At 44.4% G+C, this 15,113-nt stretch overlaps 1 protein-coding gene across 1 annotated transcript in view; it reads right to left on the minus strand.

The window, feature by feature from the left end:
• LOC144604938 (cAMP-dependent protein kinase type II-beta regulatory subunit-like) overlaps positions 1-6,783 on the minus strand; it is a 66,223-nt gene extending 59,440 nt beyond the window's left edge. The window contains exon 1 of the mRNA XM_078419838.1: positions 6,291-6,783. Within this exon, the coding sequence (XP_078275964.1) occupies positions 6,291-6,531 (241 nt within the window). The 5' untranslated portion in view covers positions 6,532-6,783. The remainder of the gene's footprint in view (positions 1-6,290) is intronic.
• Between the last annotated feature and the right edge of the window lie 8,330 nt (positions 6,784-15,113).

Genomic DNA, 15,113 nt, shown 5'->3' on the forward strand with positions numbered 1-15,113 from the left:
TTGTAATGTTTAAAGAGGTTACGTACTACTTTATACATCTCGCTTAGGATGTGGTTTGTTGCACATTACAACACAGACGTCACATACCTGTAAGTACATATACTGAGACAGAAATAACTGCATATGAGAATGAAGGATGATACATGTTTGGCTAATAACTGCTGGGAAAGGCGTTAGCCTAGGTTGGCAAGTTGCTACTCCCTTAAAAATTGTTTCACATGCTCTTAGATATTACATTGTTTGCACCTTGTTTGCAGCTCAATTGATGATTGACCCCCTAAAAACAGAAGGTCATATTGGTTCAAAGTTCTATTTCTAAGCATAAATGAGTGGAAATGATACTCTGCTCTGGAGATCAGTTCAGGAGAAACTGTAATACTGTACTCCACATTGATGACGGAGATAGGATGCATGGACGTCGTAGGTGGTAGGAAGTAAAACTGAGTGAGTGAGCAAATATGCTTACATGTGTGGAAACCAAAGCCCCCCCCACTCAAACCAAAATAAGATCATGCACAAAATGAGCAATGGCAGGTTAGCAGAAAAAACACAAATAAAACTCATTAGTAAGCTTGAAAAATATGATCAGGCCCAAGAGGTGTTCCCTTGGAACAAGCTGTTGAAAGGTTAACAACACTGAGGAGGTGATATGAAACAATCCTGGAGACTATGATGTGAGAGTCTGTAAGCAAGAAAAGCTATTTTATTAGGAGTGGTAGGCTCCTACACTTGGCAAACTTTCTGCCTTCATAGAATATAGTAGACTTCCGTCATAATAGTACTTTATTAGACAAGTATGTTTTGCAACATACGTGGAATTTGATTTGCCATACTAATAACAGTCATACTAATAAAGAGCAACAAGACACCCAAATAAATGTTTAACATGAACATCCATCACAGCGACTCCCCTACATTCCTCACTGTGATGGAAGGCAAAAAAACTTCAAACTTCTTCCCTTCCTTGTTCTCCCGCGGTCAGGGCACTCGAACCTTCCGTTGTCGGGGCGAGCTTGGCTCCCGCAGCCGGCAGTCGAGCCCTCCGCGTCAGGACGATCAAGCTCCCACATCGGAGGGGATCTCAGCTCCCCCGCGCCGGGCGACTGGACTGCTAGTCGAACCTCCTGTGACTTTGGAGCTTCCCAACATCAGTCTCTACCCGACACTACGAGCTCCTCGATATTGAAATCTGCAGGCCTCGGTTGGAGCGTCGATCCCAGGCAAGAGATTGCAGGCTCCGATGGTAAGTCCACGGCCCTGCGGTGGGGCTCAAAGTCAGTCTCGAGCAAGGCCGCCAGCTCCATGATGTTAGGCCGCAGAGCGACTGGAGATACGACCCGGAAAACAATCGCATCTCCGGCAAGGTAAGAGATTGAAATCAGTTTCCCCCAACCCCCTCCCCCACCCCCCACATAACACAAACTTTTAGAACACGCTGAAAAGAACAGACAATATGAAGACAGACAGACTGTTGGTGAGGCTGCCGTCGCTGACAGCGCCACCCGGTGGATTCTGAAGAGACTGTTGAGAATCTATCTGCACATTTCAACACAACACCACACAAAATATTAGAGTACAAGTCTTATACTTGTGATCACATGCCAGTGAAGGCATTGAGGATTACATCCTCAGCTTCAGCAACTTAGCAAGGTGAACATTTTTTAAGTTTTGTGGTGGCATGAGAATACAAGCCAAATACGAACATGCATGTACTCAAGTTCAGAAGTCAAAGAAAACTGCAACTTTGATAGAAATTACACAGATATACTTGAGCATAGGTCTGAAGATAGGTCCCAACCTGAAACATCGCCTGTTCGTCCCCTTGCAGATGCTGCCTGACTCGTTTAGTTCCTCTAGTACTTTGTGTTTTGCTCAAAATTCCAGCATCTGCTGTTTCTTGTGTCAACACTGAGATACTACAAGTTGGGAGGAAAAAGTCACATGGGCAGTAATTAAGGCAATAGCCATAATCTCGCCAACAGGATCAGGTTTTGTGTTATTTTGGAGAAAACCAATTAACCACAGGAACCCGAGAGGCAGGAAAACCACAAGTCACACAGTTGCAAAATGCCTTGCTACTGATGTCAGCAAAGCCACACAGCCTCCATCTCCCCATTTGAAGCAGCCCACTGTTATAATTATAGTACAAAAAAAAGTCTAGTTTGCTTGAAGGCAAGGAAACTTGCCTAGCAAATGTATCCTGACAGGTGCGGCCTAAACCATTAAAGTTAACAATCATAGAGCATGTTGAATGGATGGCAACACGATGAAAAATTGCATCGTTCATAACTGTCATTAAAACAAATGATTGAGGTTTTATACTGAGTGCAGATAATGCAGCAGGTCATTCATTAATGGAGCAAAATGGCCACAGGATTCACTTCAAGCAAGTTCCACTGAAGAAGAGTAATCTGCAGAAGTGTTGCAAACATTGGTAGAAATGAGATGCACGATGGCCCGATGTTATTGGGAAACAGACCCACATGTGCGTGCGGCAGGCGACAGCCAGAGGCCAATGATGTTGCAATTAGATTGGGAAACGGAGTAAGAGGATACATCTTCTGTTTAATCCCTATGCAAGTGGGTCACACATCTCCAAGATTACTGGTTTTGCTTTTAACTCCTCCCAGTCGGTGGAAAGTACAAGGTGTCAATCAGTCTAGGGCTAGTAATGGCACACAACGCTGCTCACAGTATTGGCAGGATCAGGCCAGTACAGTGATCCAATGATCCTGAGGAAGTTCACCAAGGACTGAGAAGTTGAAAAAGGCTGAGAGAAGTGAAATATCACAAGGGAAGTTGCATATGTACCAGGTAACCAGGGCTATCAGGCTTCTCAAATAGAGGTCATGATCATACAGTTAAGAAAGTGAGAGTTTGCAGAGTGGGGTGTTCAGAAATTTCAGAAAGCACGACTGAAATAAAATGTCTTTAGAAGAAAAGCATACTCTCTGCAATAACAACAGGCAAACTTATGACACATCAGTATTTGGATCCAGAAGTTTTGCAAAGTATTTTCAGCCAATGCAGGAACAATCACTAGCTGAATTAAGACAAAGATAAAATGTTTTAGGTAAGAGTTTCTATCAACATTGTCTGCTAAAGGACTAAGCCCATGTTTTGAAGCATAAACTAAAAGTCCCAGCAGTTGGGAAATGCAATGATGGAGGGCAATTTGCTCCATGAGGATACAAACTCAATGACCAAATGGAAGGAATGTGATGGAAGAAGGCAGCAGAGTAGATAACCAAGGAAGGTTTTGCAGGACACTGTCAGTTGATAATCATATACGACCACGGAAATGTAATTGTCCCTAGATATATGGAAGTCCTGTTTCAAATTGACATAGCGCATTGCAGGGCTATCTCCTTCTGGCACAGATGCAACCTTGAAAGTAGTTTTGTGGGACTAAGGCACCGGTGGTGGTGACACATGAGAAGGCACAATGATAACTTAACAGAAACCTGAGTAGCACAGTTCTGTGCGACAACCAAAAGCACCGAGAAGCAACATAATCTTGATTTGAACCAGGTTAGGAGTACTTTGTATTCCCACTGAGCAAATGACAAAAACATAAGAGTAAAGTCAAAGGAGAGGTCAGATGAAACATTTGGGGAAAAAGAGCAGCACTTTATAATAATAGACAATAGACAATAGGTGCAGGAGTAGGCCATTCGGCCCTTCGAGCCAGCACCACCATTCAATGTGATCATGGCTGATCATTCTCAATCAGTACCCCGTTCCTGCCTTCTCCCCATACCCCCTGACTCCGCTATCCTTAAGAGCTCTATCGAGCTCCCTCTTGAATGCATTCAGAGAATTGGCCTCCACTGCTTTCTGAGGCAGAGAATTCCACAGATTTACAACTCTCTGACTGAAAACGTTTTCCCTCATCTCCGTTCTAAATGGCCTACCCCTTATTCTTAAACTGTGGCCCTTGGTTCTGGACTCCCCCAACATTGGGAACATGTTTCCTGCCTCTAACGTATCCAACCCCTTAATAATCTTATATGTTTCAATAAGATCCCCTCTCATCCTTCTAAATTCCAGTATATACAAGCCCAGTCGCTCCAAGTCACTACAAGTTATTTGAGAGACTAATACATCCAAGCATCAAAAGAACAGATGTTAAGTCAACAAGACATTAAGAATTTACCAAATAAACTTAGAAGTATCCAGAAGAGAAAGATGTTTGCAATACTGTCAATCAGTATGTAACTGAGGTGGATCAGAACATAAACGTCCAGACTTTGTGTATAGAACTGAACAAATACAGTGAAATACAACAAAAATTTTGGGCAGTATTTTGCCAGAAACAGTCAGCAGGGATCACTGTCCTGAAACTTTGACTGTTTCCCTCTCTACAGATGTTGCCTGATCTGCTGAATACATTTTCTGTTTTTACAACACGATTAAGCTTTGTCCAAGATTCCGTTTACACCAGTGGAGAAGAGCCAACAATAAACTGGAGATGACAGAATCAGTCTATCCCAGGACTTGAAGCGGATTTAGTGACAAAGGGTTCAGGGAATGGGAAGATGGTCTTCATGGTGGAGAGATACAGATTACACCACGTAGCATTACAAGTTGCAAGTTGTAAACTGTCCCACATATTGTCCAGGTTAGCCAATTTCCAGGAGCAAAGGATTCCAAGTCAAGTCAAGTCAAGTTTATTTGTCACATACACATACACGATGTGCAGTGAAATGAAAGTGGCAATGCCTGCGGATTGTGCACAAAAAAGAATTACAGTTACAGCATATAAATAAAGTTAATAAGTTACTATAGTGTAGATAAAAATTTAGTCTCTGGGGTTATAAAAGTTGACAGTCCTGATGGCCTGTGGGAAGAAACTCCGTCTCATCCTCTCCGTTTTCACAGCGTGACAGCGGAGGCGTTTGCCTGATCGTAGCATCTCGAACTGTCCGTTACTGGGGTGGCAGGGGTCCCTCATGATCTTGCTTGCTCTGGATCTGCACCTCCTGATGTATAGGTCCTGCAGGGGGACGAGTGTAGTTCCCATGGTGCTTTCTGCCGAACGCACTACTCTCTGCAGTGCCATCCTGTCCTGGGCAGAGCTGTTCCCAAACCAGGCTGTAATGTTGCCGGACAGGATGCTCTCTATAGCCCCAGAGTAGAAGCAATGAAGGATCCTCAGAGACACTCTGAATTTCCTCAGTTGTCTAAGGTGGTAAAGGCGCTGCTTTGCCTTACCCACCAGTGCGGCAATGTGCGTTGCCCACGTCAGATCCTCTGTGATGCGGACTCCCAAGTATTTAAAACTGCTCACCCTTCCACAGTAGACCCATTTATCTCCAGTGGCGTGTACGTCCTTGGATGTTTAGCCCTTCTGAAGTCCTCAATCAGCTCCTTCTTTTAGTGACATTCAAGAGGAAGCTATTGTCCTGACACCAGAGTGCCAGATCAGCCACCTCCTCCCGGTAGGCCTTCTCATCGTTGTTGGAGATCCGGCCCACCACCACAGTGTCATCAGCAAACTTGATGATGGAGTTTGGGCTGAACCTGGCCCCACAGTCATGTGTGTACAGGGAGTACAGTAGGGGGCTAAGGACGCAACCATGTGTGTTCCCCCATCCTGACCACTTGGGGCCTGGCGGTGAGAAAGTCCAGGACCCAGGCACACAGAGGGGTGCTGAGCCCCAGTTCCAGCAGCTTCTCATCCAGGAACAATAGTTGTAACAATTCGATCAATTGCCGATCAGCCTTCCTCCTTTCATCATTTCCAGCTTAATGAGACTGTCCCTTCTCTAAACTCTCAATGGTCGTAAGGAAAAAAAAAGTCACCCACCAAGCCAAATTCTTGACTCCTGTCACCAACCCCTTCACGAGTGAATCGTGCATTTTCCCAATTTTATCCTCAACCAACCCAAGGAAGAAAAAACGAACCAATCCAAACTTTGGCCTGCCATTCCCAATGATGTTAAGAATGTCTTTTTATTCCAACAATAATAAAAACTTCCCATCGTTTTTTTCCTGCGAGCGGGTTTGTAGTGTGCTAAGTTGCAACACTGATTGCACATGGAGTTAATGGCATTACATTGATTGTACAGAGATCACCCAGCACTCCAAACAAGCCTCTCCCACCCTCCTTGTCCGACCCCCCCGTCAACTTGCCGGATGGTCCTTGTTTTCGATTCCTTTCTCCACAGCTTCCCATAGATCACATGATGGCCCATCGCCCTCTCAAGTACCCACACACCCTAAACTAAACGCAATGCAATAAACGCCAGTCAATATAATATATATTTTTAAATTATAAAAAAGTTTACCTTCGAACTCTTCGTCGTCCTCGTCGTCGTCCTCGGAGTCGGTTTGCATGGGCTCATCGGCGAAGTTGACCGTCCGGGGGGCTCTCCCGGCGCCGCTGCCGTCAGTGGGGCTCTCCCCCTGCTGTAGTTTGCTGAAATGCTGCACGGCGAAGCCGACCAGGTCGTCGGGCTGTTTCCGCAGCACCTCCACGGTGAAGCTCTGCAGCAAGTCCGTCAGCCCAGCGGGGATCTTCACGCTCATTGCTGGTGTGTGTGTGTGATGCGCCGCAGAAATGACCACGGGGTTGAGTGAGGGTGGCTGCAGGGAAGCGATGTGATGCAATGCAATGTAATGTAATGCACTCCACGATCACTGGGACACATGCAAACTCTGGCCGGTCCTGGCGAACGCCGCCCTGCTCAGTTGAAGAGTCATGGTACTCCCCCCCCCTCTCTCTGTCTCTCTCTCTCCGTCCCTCGCCCGCTTTCAATGGCACATCATCTTCTACAAGAACCCTCCCCACTCACCCCGACTGCCAGCTTACACGTGATGCCAGAAACCATGGGAACCGCCGCTTACGTCTGTAGAAGAAAAATGACTGGGAGGGCGGGGAGTTCCACAGCCAGCCAGCCAGCGCTGCGGCAGGACATGGGAGATAAAGTGTTGCAAGTTCACGCATCCTCTCATTGCTGACCGATACAAGTCCCCCAAAGGTGGACAAGTCTCAGAAATTGGCACAGAACGGCAGATGACCGCAAAGGGTTGCGTTTAAAAAAAATTTTTTTTTAATCTTTCACAGAATGTGGATGTTACTGTAAATGAGGTTGAGCTGAGACAATAACTGCAGATGCTGGTACAAATCGAAGGTATTTATTTCACAAAATGCTGGAGTAACTCAGCGGGTCAGGCAGCATCTCAGGAGAGAATGAATGGGCGAGACCCTTCTTCAGGCTGAGTTGATAGTCATTCGCATTGATGGTCTGGAATCATATAAAACCCGGATCAGGAACTAATGTTAGTGTACAGAAAAAACCCAATCTCTGCGAAGATCAGGGTCAAAGAAGCCTGCGTTATTGCCCCGACCTCTTTCGTCAGAGGGCAGTTAATCTGGAACTCATTGCCACAGAAGGCTGTGGAGGCCAAGTCAGTGGATGTATTTAAGGCGGAGATAGACAAATTCTTGATTAGAACGGGTGTCAAGGGTTATGGGGAGAAGGCAGGAAAATGGGATTAGGAGACAGATCAGCCACGATTGAATGGTGGGAGTAGACTCGATGGGCTGAATGGCCCAATTCTACTATCACTTGTGAACTTGTAACTCTTTTCTCAATCTTTCTCCACTGCAGTGTTACATCTCGTCTCCCAACAAACTTTGGAAGTGCAACTAATCTTAACTAATAAGACTGTTCATGGTGAGAGCTTGGCAAATGTGAATCACTTTCCACGCGTTGGAGGCACTTCCCATCAAAAGCAGACATCAATGATGAAAATCATCATCATCTTCAGTCTGCCAGCACAGCCTTTGTTTAATTGAGGAAAGGAGGTGCTGAAAGCCTCCCTGAAAGGTTGCAACATCCTAAATAACTCTTGGGAATCCTTGATCCATAATTGCTCAAAATAGAGAAGAAGTTGTCAAGATGGTATTGAGAAACTAGACTCCATACATCAGTTGCACTCAGAAGCCATACATAAGAAACAGTTGGAGTGAACCACCTCACAAATTACTCACCCATCTGCCTTAGTACGCACCTCCTTTCCAATCAGTAGAAAGGTCTGCAGTTCCCACATTAGCCGTATCCGCCATTCAAAACCAAATCCAGAGAAGAAGCAAATAATTTTTGATCCCGAGCAACTCCCGAAGAAGGAGACACCTGGTAAGGTTGACAATTTTCCTTTCCTGAAGCACAAGTGAATCAGATGGGCTTTTATGAAAGTCAAGTAGTTTTGCGGTTACAATTACAAAGACTAGCGTTAAAAAATATAAATCCATATTTATTTAATTATTTGAATTTAACTCCTCAGCCACCACAATGGGATTGGAACTTTATTTTTTTGTATCAGTGTTTTCAACCTGACTAAGGTATCAAACTTGTGCACTGCCCAAAAAAACCCGTAAGTGCTGGAAGAGCTCAGTGATTTCTTCAAACCCTTGTTCTCACTGAGTTCTTCTAGCAGCTTAATGTTTTGGTTCTGATTCTAGAGACTGTGCTCTAATTTGACTCCACTAAAATATTTTAATGCAGTTCCTGCACAGATCAGTTGTGATAGTGGGCGATTTGAATAAAATAAATTGAACTGAGTGAAACATACTGGCTTCAAGTCAAAATGTTAAGCGTCTCTTTATCTTGGATTGTTGGTGGATCAATAAGAATTTTAAACCTTTAGGGTCTTTCTAGGAGCAGTTAGCACTGGTCTTGTACCCTGGGATTAAAGATATCTATTGTAGTTTAAAAATAAGAAACACTGTTTTGATGGAGACACAAGGATGCTGCAGATGCTGGAATCTTGAACAGAAAAACAAAATGATGGGGAAACTCAGCAGATCATGTTGCATTCATGTAGGGAAATGGGCAGATGGCATTTCAGGTTGGGACCCCCTCCAGTACCTTGTTTTATTGTTTGGCAATTTGCTGATGTTACTTCTATCCTCTTCCTCCTCCAGCTGTGGTGACATCAGTCATTAAACAGTCAATTGGGTCCTGCCATGATGTAGTTCTCTGCTCAGATTTCTGCTCAAGAGTCTTTTTCTCCCAGTAGTTTCTGATTGGGTCTTTGCAGGGCAAGTCTTTAAGTTTAAAGTTTTAAAGCGTGGAAACAGGCCCTCTGGCCCACCGAGTCCACGCCAACCAGCGACCACCCGTACACTAGCATTATACTAGGCACTAGGGACAATTTACAATTTACAGTGGCCAATAAACCTATAACCCCCTACGTCTTTGGAGTATGGAAGGAAACCAGAGCACCCAGAGAAACCCCACACATACAGACAGTTGTAGGGAGAATGCAGAAGCTCCATACAGACAGCACCGATTGTCAGGATCGAACCCAGGACTCTGGTGCTGTAATGCAGTAACTCTACTGCTGCACACTGTGCCACTCCAAATGAGTCAATGTTGATGGCTATCTAATGCTGGCTGTGAAATCTTGCACCAGGGAATGTCTGGTCACTACAAAGGCAAATATTGCCCTGAGGTCATTCGGCATTCTATTGGTTCATGACTCCATTTTTGTCGATCAGGTGCCTGATTCTAGAAATTTATAGGGGAAAAAGGGTCATCCCATCCTGATGGCATACAGACAGCCAATTTCCATTATGGGATATTGGATCGGCCAGAGGGGAAGTGGTTTGGTGGCATTGTGTTTAAACTACTGGATTAATGAACACACTTCTGAAACATCACTTGAGTTTAAGTCCCACCATGGTGGCTGGGAAACAATTAATTTGGAACTAAATCTCTGGAATATAATGTCGATCATTTCAAAATGTTGTCTGCCATAGGACCGGAAACATGGCTGTCATGGTGATGAATGCAGATTATCCACATCCACGTATTTTAATCAGAATTCTTTTGTGTCAAGTTATTTTTTATTTGTATTTATTCATTTATTTTGAAGCATATCTCAGGAAATATCCCAGGCAGCACATCTGGTGCCTTTCCTGTCTGGGATAATAGGATTTGCAAGTGTACTAATGATTTGGAAAATAAAATTATCCTTCCGGGTTACTTAGCTAATATTGAACCAAGCGATGGTATGTGCAAGGTCATAGAAGGGAAATCTCCAAAGAAGTTAGAGACACAGATCCTATGAGACCATGCAGCAAATTCAATACGAAGATATATTCCCATCGATGTTCAAATATATAATTGCATTGTGCTTCTTTTGCAAGAGATAGTGTGAAAGATATTGTGTAAAAACATATGGTCTTCCTGTGGGTTGGATTAAAGATTTTGGCATCTCTTACATGCTTTTTTCATTCCTCAGTTGTAAATATACTGTGGCATTTCAATGGACAGGCCCTTAAATATACCTGGACTATCTCTGACATCTCCCTCCCGTTTCTGGACCTCACCATCTCCATCACAGGAGACAGACTAGTGACGGACATTTACTATAAACCCACTGACTCGCACAGCTATCTGGACTACACTTCTTCCCACCCGGTCCCCTGCAAAAAGTCTATCTCCTACTCCCAATTCCTCCGTCTACGCCGCATCTGCGCCCGGGATGAGGTGTTTCACACTAGGGCTTCTGAGATGTCCTCGTTCTTCAGAAAACGGGGCTTCCCCTCCTCCATTATAGATGAGGCTCTCACCAGGGTCTCTTCTACATCCCGCAGCTCCGCTCTTGCTCCCCCTCCCCCCACTCGCAACAAGGACAGAATCCCCCTCGTTCTCACCATCCACCCCACCAGCCAGCGGATCCAACATATCATCCACCAACATTTCCATCACCTACAACGGGACCCCACCACTGGCCATATCTTCCCATCCCCTCCCCTCTCTGCGTTCCGCAGAGACCGTTCCCTCCGTAACTCCCTGGTCCACTCGTCCCTACCCAAACCACCCCAACCCCGGGCACTTTCCCCTGCAACCGCACAAGATGCAACACCTGTCCCTTTACCTCCCCCCTCAACTCCATCCAAGGACCCAAACAGTCTTTCCAGGTGAGACAAAGGTTCACCTGCACCTCCTCCAACCTCATCTATTGCATCCGCTGCTCTAGATGTCAACTTATTTACATCGGCGAAACCAAGCGCAGGCTCGGCGATCGCTTCGCTGAACACCTGCGCTCGGTCCGCATTAACAAAACTGATCTCCCGGTGGCCGAGCACTTTAACTCCCCCTCCCATTCCCAGTCTGACCTTTCTGTCATGGGCCTCCTCCAGTGCCATAGTGAGGCCCACCGGAAATTGGAGGAACAGCACCTCATATTTCGCCTGGGCAGTTTGCAGCCCGGTGGTATGAATGTCGACTTCTCCAACTTTAGATAGCTCCTCTGTCCCTCCCTTCCCCTCCTCCTTCCCAGATCTCCCTCTATCTTCCTGTCTCCACCTATATCCTTCCTTTGTCCCGCCCCCCTGACATCAGTCTGAAGAAGGGTCTCGACCCGAAACGTCACCCATTCCTTCTCTCCCGAGATGCTGCCCGACCTGCTGAGTTACTCCAGCATTTTGTGAATAAATCGATTTGTACCAGCATCTGCAGTTATTTTCTTATAGAACAATATTGTATCCTGACAAAATAGCATGCATTTTTCTTCCTAATTATTCAATATGTTTTTCAGCTGTGGTTATTTTCCAGAACAGTGGATCATAAGAGTCATGGCACGGGTGGTTCTGGTGTATAAACAGCCTTTCAACCCACTGAGGCCATGAAATTCTCTCCAACTATTTCTCCTGTTCATGAGCCCACTACCCACCTACCTCCCAGCTCTGCAAATTATTTTTCGTCAAGCGCACATCCAGTAACCTTTTAAAAGTTTAATTTATTGTTCCCATTTCTCCGGCAGGCAACAACCCACCTTATAACTGCTCCCTGAGTGTTTTTCCTCGCTTCCCCTTACACCTTTCACACTTCACTTCATCTAGTTTCTCCTGTTCCTTGTACAATGGGACAGCCTCTTCCTATTTAACCTGCCATCATATTTTAACATATCCGCCTCAACATTCTCTGCTCCAAGGAGAGCAACTTTGAATTCTTCAGTCCAGTCTTGCAGCTGAGATCACCCATTCCTGGAACCATATTTTTTGAAACCCACTTCAGGATCCACATAATAGAGATAAACTGGGCAAGAGGAAGTCACAACAAGACTGAGTGGCCTTGTACACCAGTTCTTCAAAGCAAGGATTGAGGAATGCAAACACTAAAGAAAGCAAACGCTATGTTGATCTTTATCGCAGGATTTGAGTGCAGAAGTGTGCTTTGTTGTATGAGGTCTTTGAGAGACTCTACTTGAAGAGTGAATTTTTGGTACCCTTATCTAAGGAAGGACGTTCTTGCCACGGGCCAATGCAACAAATATTGTGCTAATTTCTGGGATTGCAGGGTTGACTTTTGAGGAGAGATTGGCAATATTAGGCCAACATTCAGTATCTCATAGAAACTTATAAAGCTTTCAACAGGACAATACAAACTAGATACAGGGAGGATGTTCCCAACAGCTGGAAAGCCAGAACCAGTGGTCACAGCTTCAAGATGTGGAGCCTTCCCCATTCAAAATTCATCACGCAGGGGTAGAGTACCTGTAAAATTCTCCACCACAAAAGGCAAAGTTAAAGCAAAGGGATAATGGGAGAAGGCAGAAAATGGGCATTGAAGTAGATGTAGTGTAAAAGGGTCGTGCAGCCCCGTAGCGCCAAGTGGCCTATCTTACTCCTATTTCTGTTTCTCTGCATCTAGATAAAATGTAGCAAACAGAATTAAATGCAGTCCTTGAAGTGTGATCTTGGTTATGTTTTATAAACATTCAACACAATATCCAGGCATTAAAAAAATGATGACGGCGTGGATGTTTCCGTATTTGGCAGTTAAATGTTGTACAATTTAATTGCGGCATAGTAGTTTCCAGAAAAATCCATGAAAAAAACAGAGCAACATATCCGAGGACATTAATTTGTGAAAATATCCAAGCAGGTAGTAGGTCCAATATGGACAAACTTATTAGGCGAGAAGAAAGTATTTTTAGGTGGTGGAACAGAGATAGCGGAGCTTCAGGGTTTCATGTACATGGATTATTTATAATTCATGGATAGGTATGGAAAGTAATCAAATAGCCTAAGGAAACGGTATCCCTTTAGTCATTTGTGTAATCTCACCTGCAATGTTGCAAGTATCATTCTGGAAAATCTATGCCACACTCCTTCCAAAACAAATCTAGCAGGGAATCTGGCACGGGTTCATAATACCACTGGAGACTGTGGTTCCATAATTTTTCACTGCTGCAATGAAGGCACTGGCCCAGGAAGTGTAAAGCAGAATTACCGTTATATCCAGGAAACCCCACTGGTGAATCTTGCACAGGCATGGGGAAGAGGCAGCAGAAGAGCTGAATGATTGGAGTTCAGCAGCAAGGATTTAGGTGTTATACTGCTAAAGGTTCAACAAAACCACATGCATGATGAAGGTTAAAGAAAGCAAAATCAAATATATGTCCCATGAACTTTCCACTAATATCACAGTTCGCTCATTGCAGTGCACTCCAATCATATACATATGAACAATATTTCACATGCGAATGCATACCTTTATGCAGTAACTCTGATCACAGGCTCACCCATGCTTCAGAGATGGCATGACCATGCACATGCACACGCATACATGCACACACACACACACACACACACACACACGCACACACACAAACACAGCTGCAAGCAAATGATACATTGTCCAGCAGTAGCAAACTTCTCATTAGAATAGTAATATGACATATTAGATTAGATTGCTTTATTGTCACACACACCAGGGTTCAATGAAATTCCTTATTCACATGTAGTTCACAGAGTAAACAGTATACAATATAAATATAACTAAACATAAAGAGGAGGGCAAAACAGTAGAGTGTACTGCAACGTCCAAGTAGTGCAAAAGAATGTTATTGTACAATATCAGGATAATTGAATGAGGTAGAGTTAATAATCAGAGTATTTGGCAGCACCTCCAGGTCAGGGGTGTGAAAGAGGTGATTGATTCATGAGTCTTACAGCAGTGGGAAGAAGCTATTTTAATGTCTGGACACCCGACCTTTCAGGGTCCTGAATCCTCACCGAGAAGGTAGAAGAGAGCAAAAGTGAATGGCCTGAGTAACAGGCATTTTTGATGATTCTTCTAGCCTTCCTGATGCAACGCACCATGAAGATGGACTGAATGGAAGGAAAAGATGAGCCTGTGATGGACTGTGTTCACCATTCTCTGCAGGTTTAGGTAATCAAGAGCAGAGCAGTTGCCATATCATATACAAGGACTCTTGCACTAAATGTTGTATTTTTATCCTTTATCTGTACACTTGATTGTATTCATGTATAGTCTTTTATTTGATTGAATAGCACGCAAACAAAAGTTTTTCTCTGTACCTCGGTACACGTGACACAGACCCCCCCCCCCCCCCCGTAGATTGTGGCATGGCTTGTACACTATAATGGGCTTCAAAGCAAGGTTGGGTAGTATCAATAGCAACAATGTGTCCCTTCCTGATGAGCTCAATGCATTCTACACCCACTTTGAACAGGAGGTCATACTGAATGGAATGGCCCAGGGAATGCTGTTGAGCAAAGGGGTCTAGGAATGCAGAGTGAGTGAGAGAGAAATAGAGAGAGTGAGAGAAAGGGAGAGAGAGAGAGAGAAATAGAAAGAGAAAGAATAGGGGAGGATAGAGAGTAAGTGAGTTTTAAATTGGAGAAAAGTTGGGGGAGGATGGAGTGGGCAAAGAATATCTTTGATAGGGCGAGACCAGGATTGTTCTGCTAAAACCATCTGATGGATGGGTTAATGGGTGAAGTAGGCCAGTAAGAGAGAGAGTATATCCTTCTGTAATATTAACTCATTTTTCCCTCTCTGCTAGGGCTCTGCAGCACTGCAGTTAACAGGTTTTACATGTTCCCTTTTGTTTTCTCTCTTGAACTCTAATTAATCCTCTTTCCGAATATAATTGGAAAATATTTGGGTTAATCGCAAAGTCTCATGCCCAGATTGAACACAGGCCAGACCACTGGTATATTTCAGATGGCAGAAAATTAGTTTATCCTGACATAAACTAGAGCTAAGACATGTACATTTTGACACAATGCCAACGCAGCCTAAATGCAGCAACATTTCCCCATCACCATGTACGGTATCAGAAAT

This window comes from Rhinoraja longicauda, chromosome 23, assembly GCF_053455715.1.
Source record: "Rhinoraja longicauda isolate Sanriku21f chromosome 23, sRhiLon1.1, whole genome shotgun sequence".
NCBI lineage: Eukaryota > Metazoa > Chordata > Chondrichthyes > Rajiformes > Arhynchobatidae > Rhinoraja > Rhinoraja longicauda.